The sequence below is a fragment of the Ochotona princeps genome, chromosome 30, assembly GCF_030435755.1.
Source record: "Ochotona princeps isolate mOchPri1 chromosome 30, mOchPri1.hap1, whole genome shotgun sequence".
NCBI lineage: Eukaryota > Metazoa > Chordata > Mammalia > Lagomorpha > Ochotonidae > Ochotona > Ochotona princeps.
In genome coordinates, this window is record NC_080861.1 from 12,782,398 (window position 1) to 12,807,384 (window position 24,987).

The 24,987-nt window shown below is 39.4% G+C and overlaps 1 protein-coding gene across 2 annotated transcripts in view; it reads right to left on the reverse strand.

The window, feature by feature from the left end:
• NEK10 (NIMA related kinase 10) overlaps positions 1-24,987 on the reverse strand; it is a 155,935-nt gene that overhangs the window by 16,412 nt on the left and 114,536 nt on the right. Inside the window, exons 27-32 of one of the 2 annotated variants that reach the window (XM_058657179.1) lie at positions 14,799-14,982; positions 14,616-14,702; positions 12,096-12,150; positions 4,777-4,814; positions 4,546-4,686; positions 1,020-1,120 (exon numbers count right to left, since the gene is read on the reverse strand). In XM_058657179.1, the coding sequence (XP_058513162.1) occupies positions 1,020-1,120; positions 4,546-4,686; positions 4,777-4,814; positions 12,096-12,150; positions 14,616-14,702; positions 14,799-14,982 (606 nt within the window). The remainder of the gene's footprint in view (positions 1-1,019; positions 1,121-4,545; positions 4,687-4,776; positions 4,815-12,095; positions 12,151-14,615; positions 14,703-14,798; positions 14,983-24,987) is intronic. The other variant, XM_058657180.1, reaches the window with a different exon arrangement.

Sequence of the window (24,987 nt, forward strand, 5' to 3'; positions counted from 1 at the left end):
TTTCCTCCAGGACATTCCCAAGGGGACTGAACCATCCCTGTGGGTAGAGTCCACTAGGGAAAGTGGAAATATGCAGGTTTGCAGAGAATACTAGGCAGTGACTCTAAGTAGATGGTGATGCCATGTCTTAAAAAGTCACTTCATGCACCCACCAAGATGCTGTGATTGAGCTAGGTAATCGGGTTGTACGAATCCACGTTTGATCTGCAGTGGCCCCTGCAGAGCTATGGTTCTGCTGACCTCGTGTTATTTACTTAATGGGTCATTGCAATTGCCTTAATTAACAATAGACAACATTATAAGAATTTGTCTCTGTTTTTGTACACTGGCACATCTCACAGGCCGGAAGCAGAGTCTGATATAGGGTAGGCACCTAATAATTACACGTCAGGTGTGTAATCGAATGAGTAAATTGGATGAGAATAGGAACACAAAATAAGGCTTTCTTTTCAAATGTCTATACATCTTAGTCTGCAAAAACTTATTTTTTAATGATAGCATACACCATTGGTGAATGAACGAACATTCAAGTTGTTTCTTGCCAGACAGATTTCTGTCCATAGTTAATAGCTATATTTTAGCATTGATATTTCTATCCATGGTTAATTTTAGCATTGATTAGCACTCAGTAAGTCCCTGAGATTTACAACCAGGAAATCTTAACAATCCTGGATTGTTCGTGGTTTTGGCTTTCACCACTCTGAGAGCGCCTGGATATAGCCGGTCATCACAGGATTAACGAGAGCACCATCAAAGCTGCTTATGGAGAACAAAGCTCAGCTGTGTCCCCGTTTGCATCCACACACTGAGAAAAAAATGTGCAATGAGATCTGGTGTCGGTTGGGCATCCGCGGCAAGAGAGGAGACTAAGAGAAACACCTGACCCGTTGGCTCTGCTGCCAGGCCGCGGTGCACCTACACGAGCAGCCGGGAAAACAAAGCGCAAGTCTTCACGCCACTGTAACTCCCACCGAGCTCCTCCGCACACACGGGAGGGAAGGGAGAGCCAAGGCACCGACCTGAGTGATGTAGATGATTTTGTGCAGCTGAATCAGTATCTGCTGAATGGGATCACTAATCTGACGCACTTTCCTCTGGGATACGGCGATGCCTGCAGATGCTGGGAGGTGGGGGTGGGAGAGTCTGTAATCAGTCAAGTTCTCTTTCAAAGGTGATTATTGGTAGAAAATGGGACTAAAGTTCCGAAAATAAAAAAAAAAATCTCAGATCAAACACTCTCATCTTGACACTGAGACAAAATTATATAGATCGTCTGTAGCACATCAATATTTTAGAATATGGGATAAGCTCTTTCTTTACTTCTCAGACTTGGAACACAATGATTCTTTTGGATATTTTGTTTTTGTCTGCAGTTACGGCAGGCTGCCCCCAGGAGTCAGTGACGGTGTAGATACTGTAGCCACTGACTTCAAACTATTAGGCTCTTCAACTGTAAATTCAGCTTGTTCTCCATAATCTATCCTAAAATTAATGTTACCACAACTATCACAGACCCAGAAAACAGGGACTCTTCCAGTGAAAAACAACAGATATTCTAAGCTAGAACTCAGTAACTTTCAAATTCTTAGTAAAGACAAATTGTTACTTTCACCTGGTTCTCTCTCGGTTTCAATTGGACACATTTACAATTTGTATTGAACAGTCATGCTGAAGTCACACCAGTTTCCTAAGTATAGTCTCACTTGGTTTTACATTTCACATATCAAGGCCCGCCAAGGGTCCCTTCTTAAAATTCCTTGAAGGACTGGTCTTGATCCTAAGATTAGCCACAAGGCCACCCTGCCTCCTCTCACCTGCAGACCCACCTGCATGCATGCAGCTCATGGAGAACAGATTCCAGAAACCTGGAGGTACATGATCCTCCTTCCTCCCTTAACTCGTATTGCAACTTCCTGAAACAGGGCTGCCCTTGTCAATTTCCATTAGAAAAAACTTCCCAACACCCTCTGTTCTTCCCTCCATTCATAGAAATGGAATCTCAGTGCGATCATTGTTCTATCAACAATCAAGATTCTTTGAAAATGATTCTACATGCCAAGAACCCATTTTATCATAAACGTTTGTTTTTTGAAACACTGAGAAAATCTGATATGATTGCTTGGAAGAGTCTACTTATTTGATGTAAGAATATGAACATAAGAGAATGAACTTTAAATATTTAAAGAGATATTATTTGTTAATGAGTATCTTTACTTAGTTGGAAGTGGCACATGAAATAATTTAGTTCTTGTTCCTTTGCAGTTAATATCTTGTTTTAACTCTTTGGAATTTAAAGGATCTACTTCCCCGGGATACTACGTCCAGCATCTCGACAATCATTATTTAATCATTGAGATGAAATCTGATAAAATACCTCTTTAAAATTATTCATATGTTCACTACTTCATAGTTTTAATGTGTAAGTGTAACAATTACAGGTAACGACTTAAAATCTCACAGTATGCCAGAGAGTTCCTAGGTTTCTGGTGACATTCTGAGTGAGATACTGCATAGGGCTGATTCTACCTTGCCACAAGCATGTGCTCATCTGTGGCCCTAAATATAGAAACAGGAGAGAGTTAGCTACAATGCCTGCCTGCTGAACCAACCAACTGCGCACGTTAATGTGAACGTCACGTTTCTTTAGGCCTTTCAAGCACTAGCCTCTCAAATCCGGCAACTCTTTTGAAAATGGTTTTATTTATTCTCTAAAAATGAAATTTCAAATATTTAGCTACACATTCTCCTTATAAGACAAGGGAAAAAATGAACAAACAAAAAACTTCAAATGAGGCTCCCTGCACCCAATACCCATCTCAGCCCTCCCCTCAGACACATACCCTGGAGCAGGTTGTCTTACTGGTATTTTTTTATCTACTCACATATATATATATATATGCGTGTGCCTCAGAACAGAATTTTTCAGCCTATGGTTGAGTTTTTGAAATCAACTGAATGCACCATGCCAAGCATTTTCAAAAATAAGGTGAGTTGACATGGACTAGAAAAGTTCCAGAAGGCATGGTGTAGACTAAAACTCCACTCAGTCAAGACACACTTGAAGTAGGTGTCATTTCATTCCTGTCTTCCCTCTCTTCCTGCTTTCAATGCTCTTCTTCACTCTCATCTACCCTACCCACCTTCCTTTGAAATAAATGGTAACGTGTAGCGTCACATGAACATTCTGCAATTTGGGGGCGAGGGGAGGTAACTTTCATGGAACTTCTTTTTGTCCACACACACACAGTTTTGGCTTATTCTTGTCAGCCAAGGATAGTACTGCAAATTCTGGATGCACTAGCCTTTCCTGAGCCACTGTCTAGATGGGTATTTATTGTATGTTCAAGTTCTTATAAGTGATGCTACAATGAATGTAAATGTGCATGGTAGTGTTACACTAGCCAAAACCTGGCGTACCAAAAAACCTAGTGTACAAAAACTAATGTACATATTGCTACCCCACTAAGCCCTTCAGGGAAAAAAATGCTATTATGAATTAGAATTAAACTGTGACTTGTTTACTCTATTTATATATGTGTGTCCAATCTTACCGCTATAAAATCAACCAACAGCAATCATTTTAACTTCAAGATTGTGTTATGAACTTACCTTTGCCAAAATAGAAGCAACAAAGCAGGGCCAACATGCTAGCTTAATGATAGAACAACCTTTTTCTGCATCTATACTAATATTTTAATGGCCCCAAATGGTCAATTCTTCCAAGACGAACTTTAAAAATATGGAGATATGGGCTAATTTTACAGGAAATAAATTCTGATAGACTGTGTTCTTAATGCATATTACCTCTACAAAAGAATATTAAGACATCAAAGTGAAAATAGCATTACATAATAATTTAGATTTACCTAAATCATAAAAGTTATCCTCTAGAATCATACACATTAAAATTAAGAATTAAAGGATTAAATTGAGAGTTAAATCTTTCTTTCTGACTTGTGCAAGCTTAACTAAAAACTTTACTGTAACTACTAGAGTTTGTTCCTCTTTGAAAAGAAGTTAGGAGCAGTCTAATTAGTACACTCTTTTCTTCTGAAGCCACGATCATAAACTTCTGTATTTAAGAATCCATCATTTTTTAGCTATTAAAGCAGTTATGTGATATAAATCATGTTACTCAAATAGAAATAGAAATAACTAACAAATTACCTGTGGCATAATAAAAGAGAAGAAAAAAAACATAAATCACTCCCATATGATGTGGGTGTAGCATTTGTAGAAACATCAATATAGAATACAGCGACGATTTTTTTTTAATAGCTACACACTTGAAGCTTGGCTAATTACCATTCCCACCAGAGCAGGAATACAAATTGTGCTGAGAAAAGTGCATATTTCAATCAACAGATGAACACAGAAATATTTTTGATACTACCAATTTCCCAAAATAAGGATAGAGAATTCTCCCTCAATTTGTATTCAGAAAATACCGCCCCCCCCACCCAAGCATCATTCAGATATCTCAGGCCCAACTCTCATTCTGCCCAACCAGTGCACTCTACACCCGTGTGATATTGTCGGTACTACCATGATCTTTGAGATGCCGGAGAATCCCAGCAGGGAGGCTGTGGGACTGCCACCCTGTCACTAACTCAGCCTCTAGATCCTTAACGTGGGCCCTGACCATGAGGGGTGGCACTTTCAGAAGCAGGTCAAGAGGCAGCAAAGCTGAAGAAATAAAAGGGGGAAAAATCAAACTGTGGCATCCTTTCTGTGGCTGGGAGGAATGGGTAGTTTGATTGCTTCAGGTGAAGTTACCTGGTCTTGGTCTGGCTCCTACAGTGCTTGTGAAGTCCCTGAAAACAGAATTAGGGGCTGTTATGAAGTCTTTCCCAGATGTTGACAAATATTTATACTCTTCTAGAGTCTACATTATAAAAATATCGGTTGTTTCTGTCCCCTCCCCCTCAAGACAGTCTCAAGGGTTCAATAAACACACTCCAACAGCAATGTAGACTGACATTCTAACCAACCCCAATTGTGCACAAGCTCTAACTGTTGACAGCCTAAATCTTAGCGTCCCGAATGATTTTCTTGTTACACTTAAAGTCAAAACACTGATGGTGCACTGAAAAGGAAGTACCGTTTAAAACTTTACACATGATAGTTTCCATTATTTGGTCCTGCTGTCTTAAAAAAAAAAAAGGAAAGAAAAATTATTGCATTTCTTATAAAGTGAAATAATCTTTGCATTTTATGAATTATTGTTATTCTTCATAATGCTTCTAGTACCATGAACACCCATTGTTTGTCTTGAGTGCCTGATCATGTTGAAAGTTTCTCTTAATACCTTATACCCTGTGGATGTCGGATTTGAGGTCTTGGGGATATCCATTAGAAAACAGAACAGGATCCTGAGGCCATAGCCTAGTGGGGAGTGAACCATTGGACAAAAGATCTTTTTCTCTCTCTCTCTCTCCTCTTCTCTGCATATCTGCCTTTCCAATAAAAATAAACAAATCTTTTTTTAAAAAGAAAGAAAACAGAACAGAGCAAAACAAAACCTCAGCCTTGTTTTTCCCACTGTAACGGGAATTCCCCATGTTGCAATAGTCTGCTGAAATGAAATAAGAAACCTCTACGTTATCAGAGCTGTACTGCAATTTTATGTAACTTGGCAAAGACATAAAGACAAGCACATGAGAGGTATTTGGTGAGCAAGGATGAATGTAAGAATTCAAAGACAAGTGAAGATGGCAGATACAAGTATTGCTTCAATCCTTTCACATCAACCATAGAATTTTTAGTTAGGCACATGCAAACGTATGTTATCAAGCATAACGATATCAAGTGGGTGTTGGGTGCAACAGTCAAGCTGCCACTTGGGATATGTGCATCCAGCACTAAAGAGCCTCAGATTGCGTTCCAGCTACACGCACAGTTCCAGTGTCCTGCTAATGTGGATGCTTGGAGGCAGCCGACAGCGAAGCAGGTGCTTGAGTCCGCGCCTGACATGTGAAAAACCTGAATTAAAAGCAATTAGCTCCTGGTTTTGGCCTGGTCCAATCCTGGTTTGTGGGGATGTAGGAAGAAAACCAGCACAAGAGGGATACCTCTCTCTCTCTCTCTCTGTCTGTATATCTTTTACACAAATAAAGTAAAACTAATCATTCACAACTTTTTTTAAAAGTCACATTCCCATCCCAGGGCTGCTACCACATTTAATACAACCTTCTAGGTTCTTCCTCAGGAGCTGCTGGCTATTTTCCTCACACATATAGCACACATATAGCCACTAGATTTACAACTTCACAGACCTAACTTAAAAGTTGAATGAAAATGCAGTTCTCAGAAGGTTTTTATTCGCTAGTTTATGGTTCTTCTTGGAGAGCTCATCTTCTATGTATTTCTAAATTCTTATTTCATATGTTTTAGTGAATCTCTAAAAATAAGTACCATTTACATATTTATTCATTCATTCAACAAGTAATTATCAAATATCCACCTTTGTAGGCACTCTGCCAGACACTGAAGATGAGGCTGAAAAGAACTGTCTCCCAGTGTTGAAACGACTTCATGAAGATAGCAGGAAACACACACACACACACACACACACACACGCACACACACATTTTTCTGGAAATTGCAACAGAAAAAGAATATAGTCATTTTAAATTTCAAGAGAGAACAGATCTCATAATGACTACAGTGACTGCTTTTAACTGTACAATTGTTGGATACACAGATGGATAAATGATTGAAATTATACACAGCCCGAGGGAAGACTCCTTTAGATTTAATCAACAATGTTTATGCCCAATAGAACATTACAGCCAAAGAGCATAGTGTTTTCACAGCTATACAAGTTAGATTCAGAAATGGGCTACTACCAAATAAAATTCCAGAAATATTTCCTGGCAAACAAAGCTTATAGTAACACAATGAAGTTCCTGGCCTCTGAAAGCTTGAAATTGACAATTGACCAATAGCACTTCCAGCTAGTGAATGAATTTCAGAGAAATGGAAGATCAGAAGGATTCCAAAAGATTGTCATTGCCAGCTCTCTTCTGTGGTGGCACAATTCAGAAGTCAAATAAAAAAAAAGCTCAAGTTCTAGAAACAAGTGTTAGCCAGTAACTCCCACTACAGGTTAGAACAGAAAAGCAGGAGTTAGCTTAGCAAAATTTCGAGATTTTTCGCTGAGTTAATGCAAGCAAGTGTTGAATTATTCAGATAATTATTATGTCTGGCCATGAAGGAGATGAAGCTTTACGAGGTTATCTCTCGAAGGAATTTCTCTGTTTATCTCAGAGGGAAATATTTTCACATGCCTTGTATAGGTGCATTTAATTCAGTTAGGGAAAGCGGACAATGCGATTTGCTGCTGACCAAAACAGAAAGACAGATTTAGCCTTTTGCAACAAGAAACTTGCAGTACAACATTGATAAAAGGCCTTCCGAGGCTACAGAGGCCACACCAGGGGAACTAATGCTTTAGAAGTTCATCCAGGTAGTGACATGCAAAAACAGGTCCTGTGTGAATAAACAGTATTTTTGGAGGGCTTTGTTTTCACATTCCGTAAGGGCTGTCATCTCTCTCTCTCCACAACACCAATGGAGTTAGTGTCATGTTAAGATGCCCTTGCCGTTTCCCAAACATCAACGACAGCTTGAAACAAATGAGCAACAAACCAGGAAAGCTTAGAACCGTCACAGCAAAGGACTGAAGGGCTCTTACTGCCCATATAGTCTTACTGCTGTTGTGGTAACCCTGCTAGGTTGTGATACGAGCAAACAGGCCAGAGTGACCAAAGGCTACTTATTAAATCAAACCAAAGCAAAATACACATTATGGGAAAAGCCTTGGGGGCGGGGTAGGGAGAGATGAACACAAGTGAAAATAGGCAGGATTCGTGCAGAAAGGAGGCACAAGACCCATGGGTTTAAAACAACACCAGGGTCTTTTGGTTACATCTATTATGCTGGATGATTATAGACATCCACAATCATCTTTATTTGCAAATAACAGGATCCAAAGTACATTCTCAAATGCAATTATGCATGCATCAATTTACTAAAAAGTTGTGAACTAACTACAGGAATCTCTGAGACCATAATACCCTATACCTCCAACCTGCCTGCCAACTATATTTTGTTGCCTTGACAACCAGAGGCAACAAGGCATGGAGAAATCTTGTTGCCAGAGCAACATTCTTTTAAAAAAAAAAAAAAGAAAAGAAAGAAATAGCACTATAGTTTCAACCCTGTAGGCAAAATTTTAGTCCTTTTCAGCAAGAGATAGCAGAATTTACACTAAGGCAAGAGCCATTTGTTCCTTATCAAGCAGGTGTAAAGTGATACCTATGTGCTATTGAACTGTGGCCTGGGGAACACAAAAATGAATCTGAAATAATTTGACACAAGCTTGGCACACAGTAATTAGTATGTATCCATTGAATAAATGAACAAATGCTCAACAGGTTATAAGCAGAGAGCCAAAGTTTACTAGGACCTGAGTATATGTGTGTGTGTGTGTATCTATCTATCTATCTATCTATCTATCTATATATATATATATATATATGCGCTTATTACTAACATTGAACCCCTGTTTAACACTGCAAATACCAATTCCACCATACAGAATTATTAATGATTAAAATGGTCCTTGGAAAAAGGCTGTACCGATATCTTTATTTAGTGGACCATTAAGTCTTTGATTACAATGTAAATTAAAACTGTCTTATCTCAAAAATGAGAACGAGAGGAAGAAAGAAAAGAAGGAAAGCAGGAAAACAGGCAGGAAGGAAGGAGAAGGAGGAGGGGAGGAAGGGAAGTATCATTATAAGAATTATTGCTATGAAAAAAAAAAGAATTGTAGCTATGAACTGCATGAAATCTGCTCTCTTTGTATCAATGGCATATTAGCATTGGAGTTTTACACTAGCTGAAACCCTGAGAATCGAACGCATTAATAAATTCCTGTAAAAATGTAGAAAAAGATAAAAACAGGAAACTGTTAAGGTATATGTATTGGGTCTGTCTATAAACTTCACATCAAAAATTGTGAAAGTCAGGACCATTGTTAATTCTAGAAAACAGCAATGGATATAGGAGCCACTGCTTCAACATTCAAAATGCTTGGGGTTGGATATTTCAAATCAGGTCTTGTCTTGGTCTTAACATGAGTCACACTCCCTATGAAGTGTCGCCTAGTGAGGACTGGGGTCACCAATCCTGATGCTGCGTTGGTTTTTCTGGCCTTGACCGCGGTATTTCGCTGAAACAGAACGTGCCTTTTCAAGATCTGTTGGGTCGTGCTTTTTTGCCCATGTGCCTGGCTCATTTTCTCAAGAAGGTCTACTTCAAGTTATTCAGGAGCCACTTTAGCTCTTCACCAGGCAATCTTTCGAATTCTGGTTCCTAATGTCTGATGTTGCCAAAAGTTGAGAATGCAGGCTTAGGGCTCCTCTCCGTTAGCTAGCCATGGCCAAGTCTGAATTCAAACTCTGTGCCCAGATCACATGCATACTCGTCTGTGGCTTCTCTTCATCTGGATCATGTTCCTTTTGCAAAGGCCGGTCAAGATCCCCAGGATGGAGAGCTACTCTGAGTCTACTTCTAATTGTTACCGCTTCCATATGAGTACGTGACAGAATAGCCAAAAAGCCTCTGCAGGCTGGAATTTCAATTTATTTATTCCATTATGTAGCTTTTATATCTTTCATGTTCACATTTCTCATTTAGCATCTAAATGTTTTACAGGATGAATTCATATTTCACATAAATAAACCATGAAAACCAGGAAAATTCTAAACAAAATTAGATTGCAAATAACTGTAGTTCTATTTAATGCCTTCTTAAGAATTATAAATAACATTTTACAGTTGTCTCCTTTTAATTCAGAGAAGCCCTGCGGATTACCTGGAAGAAAGTCAAAGGTTATTAATTTTCTCTACTTTCATTTGACATGAATCACAGGCTGTCTCTTTCATCATTTTTCTTCTAAAGTCTGACCTTGTCTTCCCATTACACTGTGAGTTCCTTGAGGGATGAGAGCTTATCTTCCACCAACTTGTGTTCCCTGGTGGCAATGTCACACTGTAGGCGCCGCATACATTGCACAGATTTGCAAACATTACTGTAGATCAGGTCCTGTTCACCTTGAAGTACACTTTCCAAAGCAGCTCGCCTTGTGTGGGCCACTTTTTGTTCACTATCTGCTGACATAGGCGCAATGCCTCCCCTTCAATAAATTTCAGACTGAATTTTCCCTTGAGGCTAGTTCTACATACCCAATGTATCTTACAATGTTCAGCTAATGTCTTGCTTCTTAGAGATCATCTAAAGTTCTAAAAGATGTTTCCTGTTTGAATACTTAAACATTAACGGAATTCTTGCAAATATGACACTTTTTCAAGGATCCTTTCTAAAGCAAAAAAAAAAAAAATGAGTGATATTATTTGGCAATGCCAAGAGTCCTAAACATAAAGTTTCCTGAAATGGAAACCTTCATTCTATTATAAAGTCTTTCAATTGAAAAATAAATGCATGCCATGATTTTCTACTGTAAAGCCCGATGACTAGCCTCACCCCAGGTACGTGGCCACAGCCACAACTGATGCTCTAACTGCAGAGAAACCTGGCAAGCGGGCCTTCTGCCTGTCTCTGCTCAGCCTCTTTCATCACTATGTGGGTAGTTCCTGGCTCAATCAATGCATTTCTCCAAGCCAGCTGGTCCACTTTCCAGTTTACTGGAGTGTTATCACATCCATTTCTCATGTTTAACTCTACCCTCTCCAGACATAGAGAACGGCTTCCCTCCCCCCCGCATCTTTCCCCAGCCTGCTTCTCTGGCTCCAAGCTACCCTGGGCCTGAACACCATTATCTTTTACCCTCTCCACCTTCTCCTGTCCATTGACTTCTTGTCCTCATGATTCAAACTTATATTACACATCTCCAACAAAGCAAATTCTCATAACTCCCTCCTCACTTTCCCTGAAGCCATCCTTTTTTCCTTCCCTCTGAAATGTCTAAGGTGATCATAGTCAGGCCTCTGTTCATCTAAACACCCCAATACCAAGTATGTTGCTCCCATCAGGGCACCAGAGACTAGCAAAAGATCAAATCTAGAAGTTCTGTTTCTGTTCTGTCATTGACATGATCAGTTGTCCTCAAACAAGCTTTTTTGTTGCTGTTTTAAAAAAGAATATGCCGCACATATCCCAACAACCCCTTGAGCTAGAATCTATGACGTAATAAAGTTCTGAGCACAAGTGGAATGTGAGCACGAGTGATGAGAACCACATCTGAGTCATATCTTCAAACGGAAACGTGTGTCTCCACCTCCCCCTACCTTTCTTGAAAGCTGAGTTGTAGGATGCGGCCCATTAAGCCACATTAGATACAGTTGCCATGAGGGCTGTTGAGTAATCTTGTGGAGCACACCCATCCCTCGGTCCTGACCCATCCTTGAGCTCAGGGACACAGGCGGATTAGGTGAAGGACATAAAGCTAGGACAAGGTATAATGAGGCTAAAACTCAGTTCCAAGTTTAGTACCCTTCCCTACACGCAACTTGTGGGCAATCGTCTCTGGGCCCCTGCCTGCTACCTGGTGGGCATGGCTTAGAGCTTACCTGCCTATGACTTGAGGTATAGCTTTCAGGCCTACACATGGAGTGTGATCTCCAACATGACTAGAAGGTCAAGTGGAATATACGTGGAACATGACCTCTGACATGACGGGAAGGTCAAGGGAAATAGATATGTTCTGTAGCCAATTACAGAGTCTTTGGTGGATGGGACCTGCCAGAAGATGCCCTGCTGCCCTCCCATCCCTTAACCTTCAAAACCTGTAACTTGTGCATAATAAAGTGGACATTCCTAACTGGCTTGTCTCCAGTGGTTCTCACAGTCAAAGAACACCATCACCTCACCTTCAGTGACCTCGGGACCTGCTGGCAGTCCCTGAGAGCAACGTGGCAAAATATAATTGGTTCTGGGAAGGTAGGTTCTCATGGTCTCTAGTTTCATATGCCTAATGGTAACTTCTGGCTATTACATTTTAATTTAGCCACCAGCAACTCAGCTCTACAAAGACTAAAAACATTTCTAAGAGCTCAATTTGTACAGACCTTGTTTGGGATTGTCTTTCTCCTCCTGAAGCACTAAAACTTCTCTTTAGAATGCCTGAAACAAGGAAATAAAAATTTATTATTTTCTCTGCAGGTATTTGTTTTCTTAAAGCTTTGTTTCTGTAGTTTGAACAACTGCCTATAACAGTAAAGACTGTCTTTATTTATGCAAACGTCAGCTGAAATGCAACATTACACATCACCATTTAGGAGGGGAAATCAACATGGTCCCAGAATAACCAACCTCCTCCACAGAGACACCAATTTAAGCATCTATTCAAGAATCCAGACCCCTTCACAAGAGGTGGGAAACTGGGTAAGAGAAGTGTCTCACGCAAAAATCAGGAAAATCTGATTGAAGAAAGTAGAAAGGAAAGAGTCGCCCAGGGGTTGGCATGGTGGCAGAGAAGGTTAAGCAGCAATCTTCAACTGGCATCACATATGAGTGCTGGTCCAAGTCCCAGCTGCTCTACTTCCAGTCCAACTCCCTACTAATGTGCCTGGAAAGCAGTAGAAGCAAACTCAACTTGATTACCAAACAAATAGGCTAGTTAAAAACGGCCTTATGGGGAGTGAACCAGCAGATGGAAGATTTTTCTGTCTCTCCTTCTCTTTGTAAAATCTGCCTTTCAAATGTATAACTTCAATAATCCAATCCAGACTGTTTTTTGTTTGTTTGTTTGTTTGCTTTTTTGGCTGTATTCCATGTGTTTTGATGGTTTTTTTTATTTCAGTTTGGTTTATTCCAAATAATTTCTTTTGTCTTGTCAAATTCATCACGGACTCATGATTATACGATGCCATCATTTTTCCCAAGAGACTTTTGTGTTTCCTTTTTGTCACCCATGTGTTGGTTACTCACCGGAGCATTTTTTTTCATGTTGCTGTAATTTGTTGTTATTGTTGTTGTTGCGGTTCTAACTCATACCAGTTGTTGACCTTGTTTCATGGCTTCCTACTTACGGAAATGTATAGTGATAGAGTACTGGGGTCTATCATATACAGATACGGGGGTATAATGCAACATGCATCCCTACATCCAGACGAAAGATGGATTCCCAATGAAATTGTTAAACATGTGTAGACAATGGGATGCTAGACTGTCTGACATTGTCTGTACCAACAGTGTCGGGGTACACTTAAATAAGAGACTGATAGAATTATGATTCCTTATTTAGGACTATACTATTACAATAAAATGGGAAAAATCTGACGGGGGTGGGGGTTTGGGAGGGAATCCCAGCCTATATGAAATTGTACCACGTAATTCAAAATTCAAAATAAAAATATATTTTAAAAATCTGCCTTTCCAAATAAAATAAAAATCTAAACAACAACAACAAAAACTAAAATAAGTCAATGACTTTGCTTCTTTCTTTTCTTCTCATCCTCTTTTCTCTCATCATCTCCATGGTTATGTAACATTAAACTCATTCCAAAATAGTCACTAATGACTAGAATTTTCCATGTAACATGAGCTGCTTTTCCTGCGCTATATTCATGTTTTCTCAATCACAAATCCAAACTGTTTTCTAGAATTGAAGAATTTACAGAAAGAAAAAAACTAAGACAAGATATTGGACATTCTGATTGTCTCAACAAATCTGGAACAACTATTTGGGATGGACCAATTAAGTTTGGAAAAGACAAAGAATGTAGCTAAACCCTTGGGGTTCCACTTAATCTTCAAAGGGACTGCTGAAAACTTCATCTTTGAGATGTTTCTTCAATATAGTCAGTGAGGAGAGGGAATTCAATTCTTTACATTCAACTTATTTCAGGGAATTCCTGTATATTCTTTTTCATGTTGTGCAAACTCAATCTTGTCAAAAATTATTTTCCTTCTCATTTCAAATCTTAACTTCGCTGTGCTTTCTGTTTCACATTTGTTGATTGTACTGAGTCCTAGCTCTCCTTATAATCTCTACATTTTGTCTAAAAGTGTCTTTTCTTTCACATATCTCACACGATGTTGTTATTATTTCAGGCTAAAAGTCAACACTAGTATATAGACTGACTGCAAACATCACGGCTCTTCAGTGTTCTAAAAAAATGCAAAAAATTCTCTTCTAGTGTTTTCAACATCATATATTCCTTTTCATTCATGGGGAAGAAAACTGTACAAGAATTCATGTATACTAAGAATAATCTCTTCCATGGGCTTTTCAACTTCTCTGATCACAAAAGAATCATAGAAAGTCATTTTCATCATTCATGTAATTATTTAGCTGTGTTCAAATTAGTTATTTCAACTCCCTAGTTAGAACATCTATTTCCTGGCACAAATAGTGATGTTATTTATTTGCTAGCCAAAGAGATGTAAAATTCAGTGAATCAGTTGGCCTTTGGGTTTTGTTAGAGAGACAGACACATCTGTCCTTGCTCATACAACACTGGGAAGCAAACCACCGGGTTCTATAGATGCTGATCTTGGCTTGACGCAAATGTTGTTGTGAAATCATCACCCCACCCCACAAGTCCCACAAATGGCAAACTGTCAGGAAAGTAAAGAAAGCTTACTGAATGTAGATTCTTTCAAGGGACTTGAACTGGAGCTGCTGGAATTATCGGAAATATCCAACTCATCATCCAACTCTGAATATATATCTGTGTAGTAACAAGAATACATTAAAAAGAAAATGAACTTGAAAACAGAAAGGAGCCAAGGACTCATTCATGTTTACACGCTTTCCCTGGAGTTACCTTTTTCAATATTTTCCAGATTGAAGGCATCCTCAGACAGGATTTCATCACAGGCCCTGTCTTCATCCTTAGCACTGGGGGCGTGGAAACCATCAGAGGGCAAGTCGACACTTTCTGAAAGTTCACTTTTCAGGCTGGCTGCTCCACTGCTACTGCTGCTCAAGCTTGCCTTCTCAAAGATTTCCTACAAAGAGAATTCAGTCTTTCATAGGATTTTCATCTTTCATTCTGCAGGACTCAAAAGTTGTGAGAATCCACAATGAAGCACTTTAACTATCATGATATAATTCATAGTTTATGCAGAAAGTACTGCCACAGTTTTACCCATACACCTGCTAAGGAATTCAATCGGTCCATAAAGATGAAAAAATAGGTCTACAAACTACCATTTAGGGGAAAACAGCATGGGTATTGGAAGAGCATGCAATTGCAAAGAGTTAAACAATTTAATGAAAAATTTGTACCCCTAGGCACCAATCTATATCCTTGAAGTTCTTTCCACAATATTTACTGTCAAGTTCTCTTAACACCACAGTAGAAAAGAAATGCTTATTTTCCTCAAAGCTTTAGGGAAATTAGTAGCGGAAAAGCTAGGCCATGGGGAAGAAAAGCAGTGATGCTCTGAAAGATAAAAGTCATACCAAAGAACACTTCAAACTGCTTAGGTCCCTACACCCTGCCTGGCTGAAAGAGTCTCAGGTCTGGTGAGGCCCAGCATTTCTATTATGATATTACATCCAACATCACCAACCTGACCAGATGAGGCTACATTGCCCTAAACATTAACATCAGACACTGCAAAAGCTATATGTGAAGTTCAGTTTTAAAGAAGGAAGGAAGGAAGGAAGGAAGGAAGGAAGGAAGGAAGGAAGGAAGGAAGGAAGGTAAGAAGGGAGGGAGGAAAGCGAGAGAAAGAAAGGAAAAAGATTAGTGCCATTCATTGCTAGGCTACTCTTATTTTTATAAGAAAACAATACTGGGGAAGGGCTATATATGACTAAATGGAAAAAAGTATTCCCTTCTTTCCTTCTTTAAAAGATTATTTGGGGCTTGGCGGCCAGGCCTAGCGGCTAAAGTCCTCGCCCTAAATGCGCCCAGGATCCCATATGAGCACCAGTTCTAATCCTGGCAGCTCCACTTCCCATCCAGCTCCCTGCCTGTGGCCTGGGAAAGCAGTCAAGGACGGCCCAAAGTCTTGGGACTCTGCACCCGCGTGGGAGACCTGGAGGAGGTTCCTGGCTCCTGGCTTCAGATCGGCGCAGCACCAGCCGTTGCAGTCACTTGGGGAGTGAATCATCGGGCGGAGGATCTTCCTCTCTGTCTCTCCTCCTCTATGTACATCTGACGTTCCAATAAAAATAAATAAATCTTACCAAAAAAAAAAAGATCATTTGTTTGCTTGTTTGTATTTGTCTGAAAGGCAGAGCAAAGCAGACCTGTATTAGCTCGGGGGTTGGTAATCTACCCAAGTCTCCCACACAGATTGCAGAAACCAGAGTATTTGCCCCATCATTTGCTGCCTCCCGGGGTAAGCCTTACCAGAAAGTTGGATTAGAAGCGGAGGTGGGACTTAAACCAGGCACTCCAACATGGGGTGTGAGTCTCCCAAGCCACAGCTTAATTTATGACTCAACCTGCTGTGCCACAATTCCACCCCTCCACTTGTTTCTTTGTTCAAGTAAATCTCAGTACCTAAACCACCCATTATATGGAACCACTGTCTGGTACCTTCTTACGCTGAGGGGTTACATAGTGGTGATAAACCTGAGAAATCTATTGAAGAGCAAAGAACAGAACGGAAAACCACGGAAGGAGACAGGTGAGCAGTGGGAGAGTGTGAGCAGCAAGCAACGAATGCCCACTTGACAGATCACATTTTTCGTTTATTTCATATACATACTATTCAATAACTAAAGTGACCGCCACAGCCTCAAAGAATACGTTCCTAAAAACTTGTTGGTGTTGGAATGTGCATTTGAGCAACTGAGATCTCACATGTAACTGTAATTAGAAGAAAACCTCAGAAGCCTTTTGCGAGCTTATGTCCTCCACACAGGGGAGAAAAGTTAACATCAAAAATCTCTCTACATCACACACTGTCCAATCAACTGCTGTTTATTTTCTCTTATCCCTGGAAATTGTTTTTAGTGGTTTTTTTTCTTCAAAGTTTTACTAACTTGTTTGCTTTGTTGCTAGTAGCCATGGAAGTGGAATTTGAACTTCAGTTTTCTGTGGCTAGTCTTTCATCCGATGCTGAATTACTGTTGTTACGATCGTGGAACTGTGTTACTTGGGGCCACCCCGCTCTGGCAAGTTCGAACCTGAGTTAGATAACGCTTTGGAAACCATGTGGCAGAGTGGAGTGTGTGCTGATTAGATGTTTTCCCAATGTCTTTGTCAAGTAAGGGGCTTTGAATGCCAACCTCAGTTCTGCCCATACCCAGTCCCTAACACCAAACCCTTCTACATTCTAAGGCCCATAATGTCACTATAAAACCTACTCAGTCTCTTTCACAGAGAATGCCATCTCCTCTAACTAACCTCAACTAAAACCACCAACATTTTCAGAGAGGAGCAGGTCCCAGTAAGGATACCGTCGGGATGCCCACATTCACTACTGAGTGCCTGGCTCTGAGTCCCAGCTCCCCTCCTAGTTTTAGCTTCCTGCTAATGTGCACCCGAAGATGGGGAAAGTAATGCCTTGATCTGGAGTTCTTGACACCCAGCTGCAGACTGGATTGAATTCTCATCTCCCCACCTTGACCCAGGCCAGCCATCATGACCATTGCAGTTACTAAAGGAGTGAATCAGCAGATGGACGATCCTTCTCGCTGTCTCTCTGTTTTACAAATAATAAACAAGAAAGAAATCCTACTTGGAAATAAACACTCCATTGAGGTCCTTCACTTTTATACAACCTGTTTTTATTCAAAACGAGCTACCTCCTGCACTATGCTAGATACCACACTTGGCATGTTCAGCCCTTTGAGAACTGCACATCCAAGATGTGTCAGTGTTACCAGTCCTTAAAAGACCAGAGAGAATTTGTGAGAAAACGTTTTTGCTGAATTAATTCAACTGGATTTAGGAACTCATTTATCTAAAGCGAGCAAAATATCAACGCCAAAACATTTTTCTTTAAGCAAATGAAGAGCAGGAGAAGCTGTGACTACCAAGACAGGCAATTTCAAACTTGCGAAGGTTTGACCTACAGCAGTATGCAAAAACCATTTGGGTGGTGGATCAGCAATCACCTGCGATTGCCAACGCTACATACAAGGGAGTAGATGAATGTATGCAACTCTGATAAAAATGAATTTATAATCAGGAAGAGAATCTTTTTCAGACTCCCTGAATATGGACAGTTTGGTAATATATAATTAATGTGTAAGTAGCTTCAGTTGAAAACCTACATTTCCAAATAACTTCTTTTTTTTTAAGATTTTTCTAAATCAAATTTATAGAGAGAAGGAGAGACAGAGAGAAAGTCATCTGTCTAGCTGTCGACTAGCCCAATAGTGACCACGTTATTTTATAACCTAAAAGGCACTGGCCAAATGCAGAACATGTTGGCTATTTTTGTTCTAATTGTTGAGGTCATGAGATTCTTCAGAAAATACCTCTTCTAACAAGTACCTAAACCTATAAAGGGAATTGGTTGTGGGTTTTTTTTTTTTTTGTAAGATGCAATTTAGGGGTAAAATTGGGCTACTAGAATCTACTTAACTTTATTATCCTTGAAATTTTCCAAGGAATAGGAGAGGAAGTTAATTAGATTTTTTTGGCACTAGCATCTTATAGGAATGAATGATGGAACAAATTTTGTGAATCAATATGCAGTAAGGAGAATACAGTGAAAGTCAGGCAACAAAATTATCTCTAATATGCAAATCATTGTCATCACAGAAGATGCTTCCTGTCATAATGCTGGCACAGGCACAATCATGTTTAACTCATTTTTGCTCATTATCATGTATTTTTTAATGTGTGTAGCACATCATAATACATTTTTCATTGAATAGCAATTCTAACAGTAACAGACTGGCATTACCCAAATTAACCATAACACTTGGGGAAGAGTTAAAGTCTATTTTATTAAAAATAGTGCAATTTTTAGAATTTCCCAGAATGCTAGTATTATAAGGAGCAAGAAGAAAAAAGTCAAGAAATAGATGACCAAGAATAGCACTAAGTATTCTATAGATATTTTACTTCAGAGACATAAAAAAGTGCACCATTTCTGTTGTGTTCTAGAATATTCTTGTTCTACAGGCTGTATCTACATCCTGTTTTTATCATTTGCCTAGTTATTAACTACCTTTAAATCCATAGGCTTACGTCTGCCAGATTCTTTCAAGAAATGCATCTGGCTGCTGTAATTTTTTTAATCAGTAGCAAACCACATTCTATGCTTTACATGGATGATAGCACAAATAAAGTTTCAAATAGGAGACAGATCATTGACTGCATAGTATTATACAGAAACTTAGCCCCCGAACTGCAAAATACTCTAAAAAACTGAAGAAGTCATGTAGTTCGGGCCATAGCTAAGGGCACTGCCCCTTCAGCAGGTGCAGAAATACTTTCCTTCAGGCCTTCCTTCCTCTGGTTGGCTGTGCACAATCAGAAACGTCAGTACAAGAAATAAACAGTGAGCCTGGTTCTTATCGTGGTAGACAGATATCTTGCAGACCCAAAATTGTTTGGATAAATAGGACTGTCTAATGTCATTATGGAGCATTTTTTTCTATACCCCATGTATCAATGTATTCAATCTAATATTATTGTCTTTTTTTTTAAGTTGAGTGGCGAAAAGGTGAACAGGGTTTCCAGTCACTGGTTTGCTCCCCAAATGCCCACAGTGGCCATGACCTTGCTGGGTCTAGGCACTAGGAATGCAGGGCAGGTCCCCATGTAGGTGGAAGGGATTCAACACCTTGAACCATCATCTGATGCCTCCCAGAATACGTATCAGCAAAAAGAGAAATCACGAGTCAGAAGTCCCAACAAGGAACATCAGGATTTTAAGTACTAGACCAAGCACCTGCTAAAATAGTTAAAACTAAACCAGGAAAACTACTGCTGAGGGGATCCCACGAATAAGCAAATTTATAAGCATTATATAATATGGACAACATCCCTCTCGAGTTTGGATGTTATTTATTCTTTTACTGTCTAACAAAAAGTATTTACACAAAGCTAAAAATTTCATTACCATGTGATAGTTATGACCCATTACTGTCGCAATACTCTCTTAGTCAGAACTTCTTTAGCGTGCTGGAATATAATTATGAACTGTCACTAATTTCGGCAAATTAAGGTTGAGCTGAATATTATTATTCAATCTAAGAATCCAACATCATATTTGCCGTGGCTAAAAAGGTTTCGTTGCAACTTCGAAACTAAGCTAATATCAGAAATGGATGGGTTCCCTATTATTCCTAATACAAATACAGGTTTTCTAAAAGTGACAACACCAATAAAAAACAACAGGACAGAAGGTGTGATCTGCAGCAGCATTTCTGGTCTCCGTGTTGTTCCAAGAGACAGACCAATGTATACATAGAGAGTTAGAGAATGTAATCCACAAAAATATTTCAAAGGAGGTCAGAACTGGACAAATCTATTTAACATTTCAAAAAAGAAGAAACTGACATACACCCATCAAGTCAACAAATTTTTAAGACATTTCAGTGTGTATTCCTCAAAACAAGAGATGCAATTGAAAATCAGCAATGAGTGATGAGAGAGTGTGACATTAGAACTGGGTGGTATCAACACATATGAATTCACATTACTGTTTTGTTTCTAACACAGGTACACAGGGAACTGTCTAATTCTCCCTAAACTGCATTCTTAGGACATGATGGCAACATACTAAACTGACTGCCAGTAGAGAGAAACCAAAAGTCGAAGTCAATAATTGTCATCATTTTTTTCTGAGTCCATTACAGATCTCTTCTTAATCATCCTGTTTTTACTTCTGGCTCTTGGTGGTCTATACCTACACAGCATTCTACTGTGTCTGTTTTTGTTGTTGTTGTTAATTCTTTATTTTTCATGATACAGTTCCTCAGGATCCGGGATTTTCCCCTTCACCCTCCCAGATTGCCTCTCCCCTGCACTCACTGTTCCCCCTGTATTGCAACAACAGTCCCCCTCAACAACAGTCACAAGCCCATCATTCTACTCTCAGTGTACCCTGATATCGTAGCTATACAGAATGGTATAAAGTCCAGCATTCTAGCATCAAGATACATTTAAAGTTTCGTTGGGAGTCCTTCTTTTATTCAAAAGTAAAGATGCATGTTGCAATGTATCTCCACCTCATGGTATGCTCGCCTCCATTACAGATCCTCTGCTGTATCCCCACTGCTTGCTCAAGCCTCACATCATTTGAGTCTGTAACACACCAGAGTCTCCTTATTCTCCCCGTCCCGTCTCCCTCTGCTTCATACACATCAGCCAAATAGGCTTCTTTTTTGTTTCCACCACAGGATCTTTGGACATACTGTTTCTTCCTTAGAGTTCTTCTAAAGCCCCTCTTTCAATGCACTTATGTATCTGTTCAAATGTCATGTAATTAAAGATGCATTCCCTGAAATTCCTACTCAAACCCACCTGTCTCCCTGAATCTATTAATCACTTGCTCTTATCTTGTGTTTTAGATTTTCATCCGGAGCACTCAAATTTTTCCCTACTATTGGTCTTTCCTCTCTGCAACAAAGGAGCTCTTTCGCCCTTTTGTTCATTATTATGTCACGAGACTAAAATAGTTCCCAGAAGGAGTAATTGCTTGATAAGCGTTTAACAAGTGAAATGAAAGTCTTTTGATGTTCCAAAGATGTTACTCCAAGTGAAGCCAAAGGAAAGAAATCGAAATTATACTTATTTTTTGGAGAAACGGACACATCCTGACTCCAAAATTAGCAAGCAAATACAACAGACTAGAATAGCCAAATCCAACTTGACAAAGAACGGTTAAGAGGACTTTTTGCGCACCTGTATGTTTGTGTGTGCCTGCTGTTTAAAACAGTTTGTGGTTTTCATGGTGCCATTTCACAGGCTCACAGATTTCCGCTTCCACCCTAGTTGGGGGACTTACATCAACCTGATATCAGGACTTACAGAGAGGCTAGAAATCAGTGCAAGAGATATGTTGTACAGCATTATGATTGTAGTTAATAACAATATGCTGCATTCTTGCAAAATGCTAAGAGGGTGGATTTTCAGCTCTCCCACCAAAAAGCTATCACTATGTGTGGTAACCCGTATGTTAATGAAATTTAACTTTCAAAAAATTCACAGGAAATAAATTTAAAATCTAACTTTGGGGATTAAAAATTTTTAAACTCATGTAGTTTTTCATAGTACCTACGAACTTTTGGAAGTGTGTGTACTGCATATATTCATATGTATTTATATATGTTTCATATATATATATATGTAACACACACATATAAAATTGACTAAGATACAAGATTGACAATACCAAATGTTGACAAAGATGGGGAGTAATGGGAACTCTCAAGGATTGTTCCTAAAGTGTTAAACAATAAAATTTTAAAGAATAGTTTACTTGTTTCTTTTACAGCAAACCAAAGCTATTGCTATGTAGCAATGCAAAAAATACTATTACACATAACGTGGGTGAATCTCATAGGTATTATGTAATGGGAAAGAGGAAAGGCACTAGAATATATATATGTTTAAATTATAAAGTCCTGCAAGAGGCAGAAATAATCCACAAGGACTGGAATGCTAACAGTTCTTTTCCATGAACAAGGAAATGCCAGAAGGCTCGGGAGAGAAATTCCTGGGGAATTTATATCCCTAGGAAGGTGTTACTCTTGTGTGGGATGTTGTTGAACTTCATGATTTCTTCCTTTCTCTGCATGTTATATTATGTGTTAACATAAAAGAGGGGATTATAGAATTCATATGAGAACCATGTCTATATCTTTGTGGGGCGTCTAAGGCACTGCTTTAATTTCTGTAAAAGCATAGAACATTTCCAAAACAAGTCATGATCACTCCCAATATTTCTCTCCTTGCATCATTACTTGTTGCATTTTTACAGCCTTGGGGAAAATTCCATCAACAATTAACCAGACAATAAAAGCAAAGATGTGCACTAAAATAATGTCCTCTTAAAATACATCATTTTCTACATGGCTTAATTTAATGTTTTAATAGTGGACTGCAAACATGGGCCTTTAGTAGTGTGCTCAGTAATTGTGAATGGCATATGGTATAACAACAATAAAGCAACTCAGATAAGTAATTCATACCTTTTAATTTGCACCAAGAGGATAAGAATCTGAATGTTTATCATCAGTCCAATTATTATAAGCAACTTAAAAAATATCTGGAAAATTTTAGAAAAAAGTAAATATCTTCCAATATAGTTTGCTAAGAACATATGCAGATTTTATTAGAAGCAGCAAGATCTCCATTAAAAAATGAATTAAAAGCTTTGTGAATGTGAAAAACAGTCTTTGCTGGGAACTATTCTCCCAGCTGCCTTGTCCTCTAAAATAGACTAAAATTTCAGATGACACTTACAAGTGCCACAGTTCAACTATTGATAATATGAGATCATCACAGAAAAAAAAAAACGAATTTGCCAAAAGATTAAAGTTCTAGAACTCACTATATGAACAATAACTCGTCATCTTAAGTATAAGATCATTTACCAAGATTGGATGTGAGGGGTTTTTCATTTTATTTTGTTCTATTTTGTTTTGCTTGTTGAAAGATAATGGTTAAGAAAGAGAGATAGTCCTAGATAACTGGGTAGAACTGAATCCTTTGACCGGCAGGTCTTAAAGCAGGGCTGAGGCTCCCCTGTGCTCAGTGAGAACTTGCTATTAGGGATATCATCTTTTGTTTCCAACAAAGATTTCCCATTGCTGGCCCACCCTATGAAAGTCACACTTGCCTCACCAATCCCCAGCATAACTGAAGCCAATTCTTTCAAATAAAGCTTTTCACGTGTATCTCCCACTGGATCCTCCATGCTTCACTCATATTTGTGTAGCCATCTCCTGCACACAGCATGGCAATCACAACCCTCGCTTGCTGCCCCTTAGAGGTCTGCAACATTTAAAATCAACATTTAAAATCATCCCCAATAAAAATATCTCTCAATGAGTCTGGTAGACAGTCCAGAGATAGCATACTGATTGACTCATTTGAAGAAGTGACTAGAGGAAGGGTCTGGCACGGTAGCCTAGTGGATAAATATCTTGTTTTGGATGCGCTGGGATCCCATATGGTTGCTGTGAGAATACGGAAGATGGCTGGGTTAGCACAGGTGAGTCTGACAGCCCATCGTTGCTCATGGGGGCCACAGAGAGGACCGATTAGACTAAGAATGCCTGCAGGGAAGTCACAATCAGACCTCAGAGGAGCAGGCATCGTGAGCCCAAGGTGGTAGCTGGAGGCATCATGGACCGTTGTGTGGGCATTCATCATGATAAGAGAGGAAGCTGTAGTCATAGATGCCACAAACATTTCACAGGAACAGAGGTCAGTGTCCCAGAACCACGGAGATGAAATCAAGAGAGGCCAGCAAAAGAAAGACAACATACACAGCCTTGCATCTCTCCCAGCGTGATGTGGATGCCTAAGCTTTCTCTTGCAGCCAGCTACCACACTGGGAAGAGAAGTAAGTAGACAACTCTTGAAATGAGAAAAAAAATACTTTCTAAGCCAAAAACGGCTGATATCATTGATGCTAGTCACAACTTCCTTTTACTGCCATCAACAAGAAGAGCGATTCAAAACAAAAATGGTGTTCCCACTTTTCACCATTTGTACACACAATCCATATGAAGTGGAACACCATGGAGCTGAACTGAGCTAATGTATGAGTAGCGCAGAAGAGAAACAGGTTATCCAGAGAAGATACCGGGCTCAGGAGAGACAACACGGAAAAGCATTCCCGGGGCAGGATTGGCAATAGGAGAGAAGGGTGCAGTGGAAGCCACGAAAGGAAAACACAGTCAGGGAGGAATATATCACACGAGCAAGAATCAGTCTTTCATTTGCAATCTGGTTATTAGCTATTTTGTAAGAATTCAAGATTTGAGTCCATATTACCCACAGAATTGAATCCAAACAACTTAATGAGGTGTTCATGATTTCTCCCATTTAACATCAGCATACTTTCCTAGACTTTTCAAAT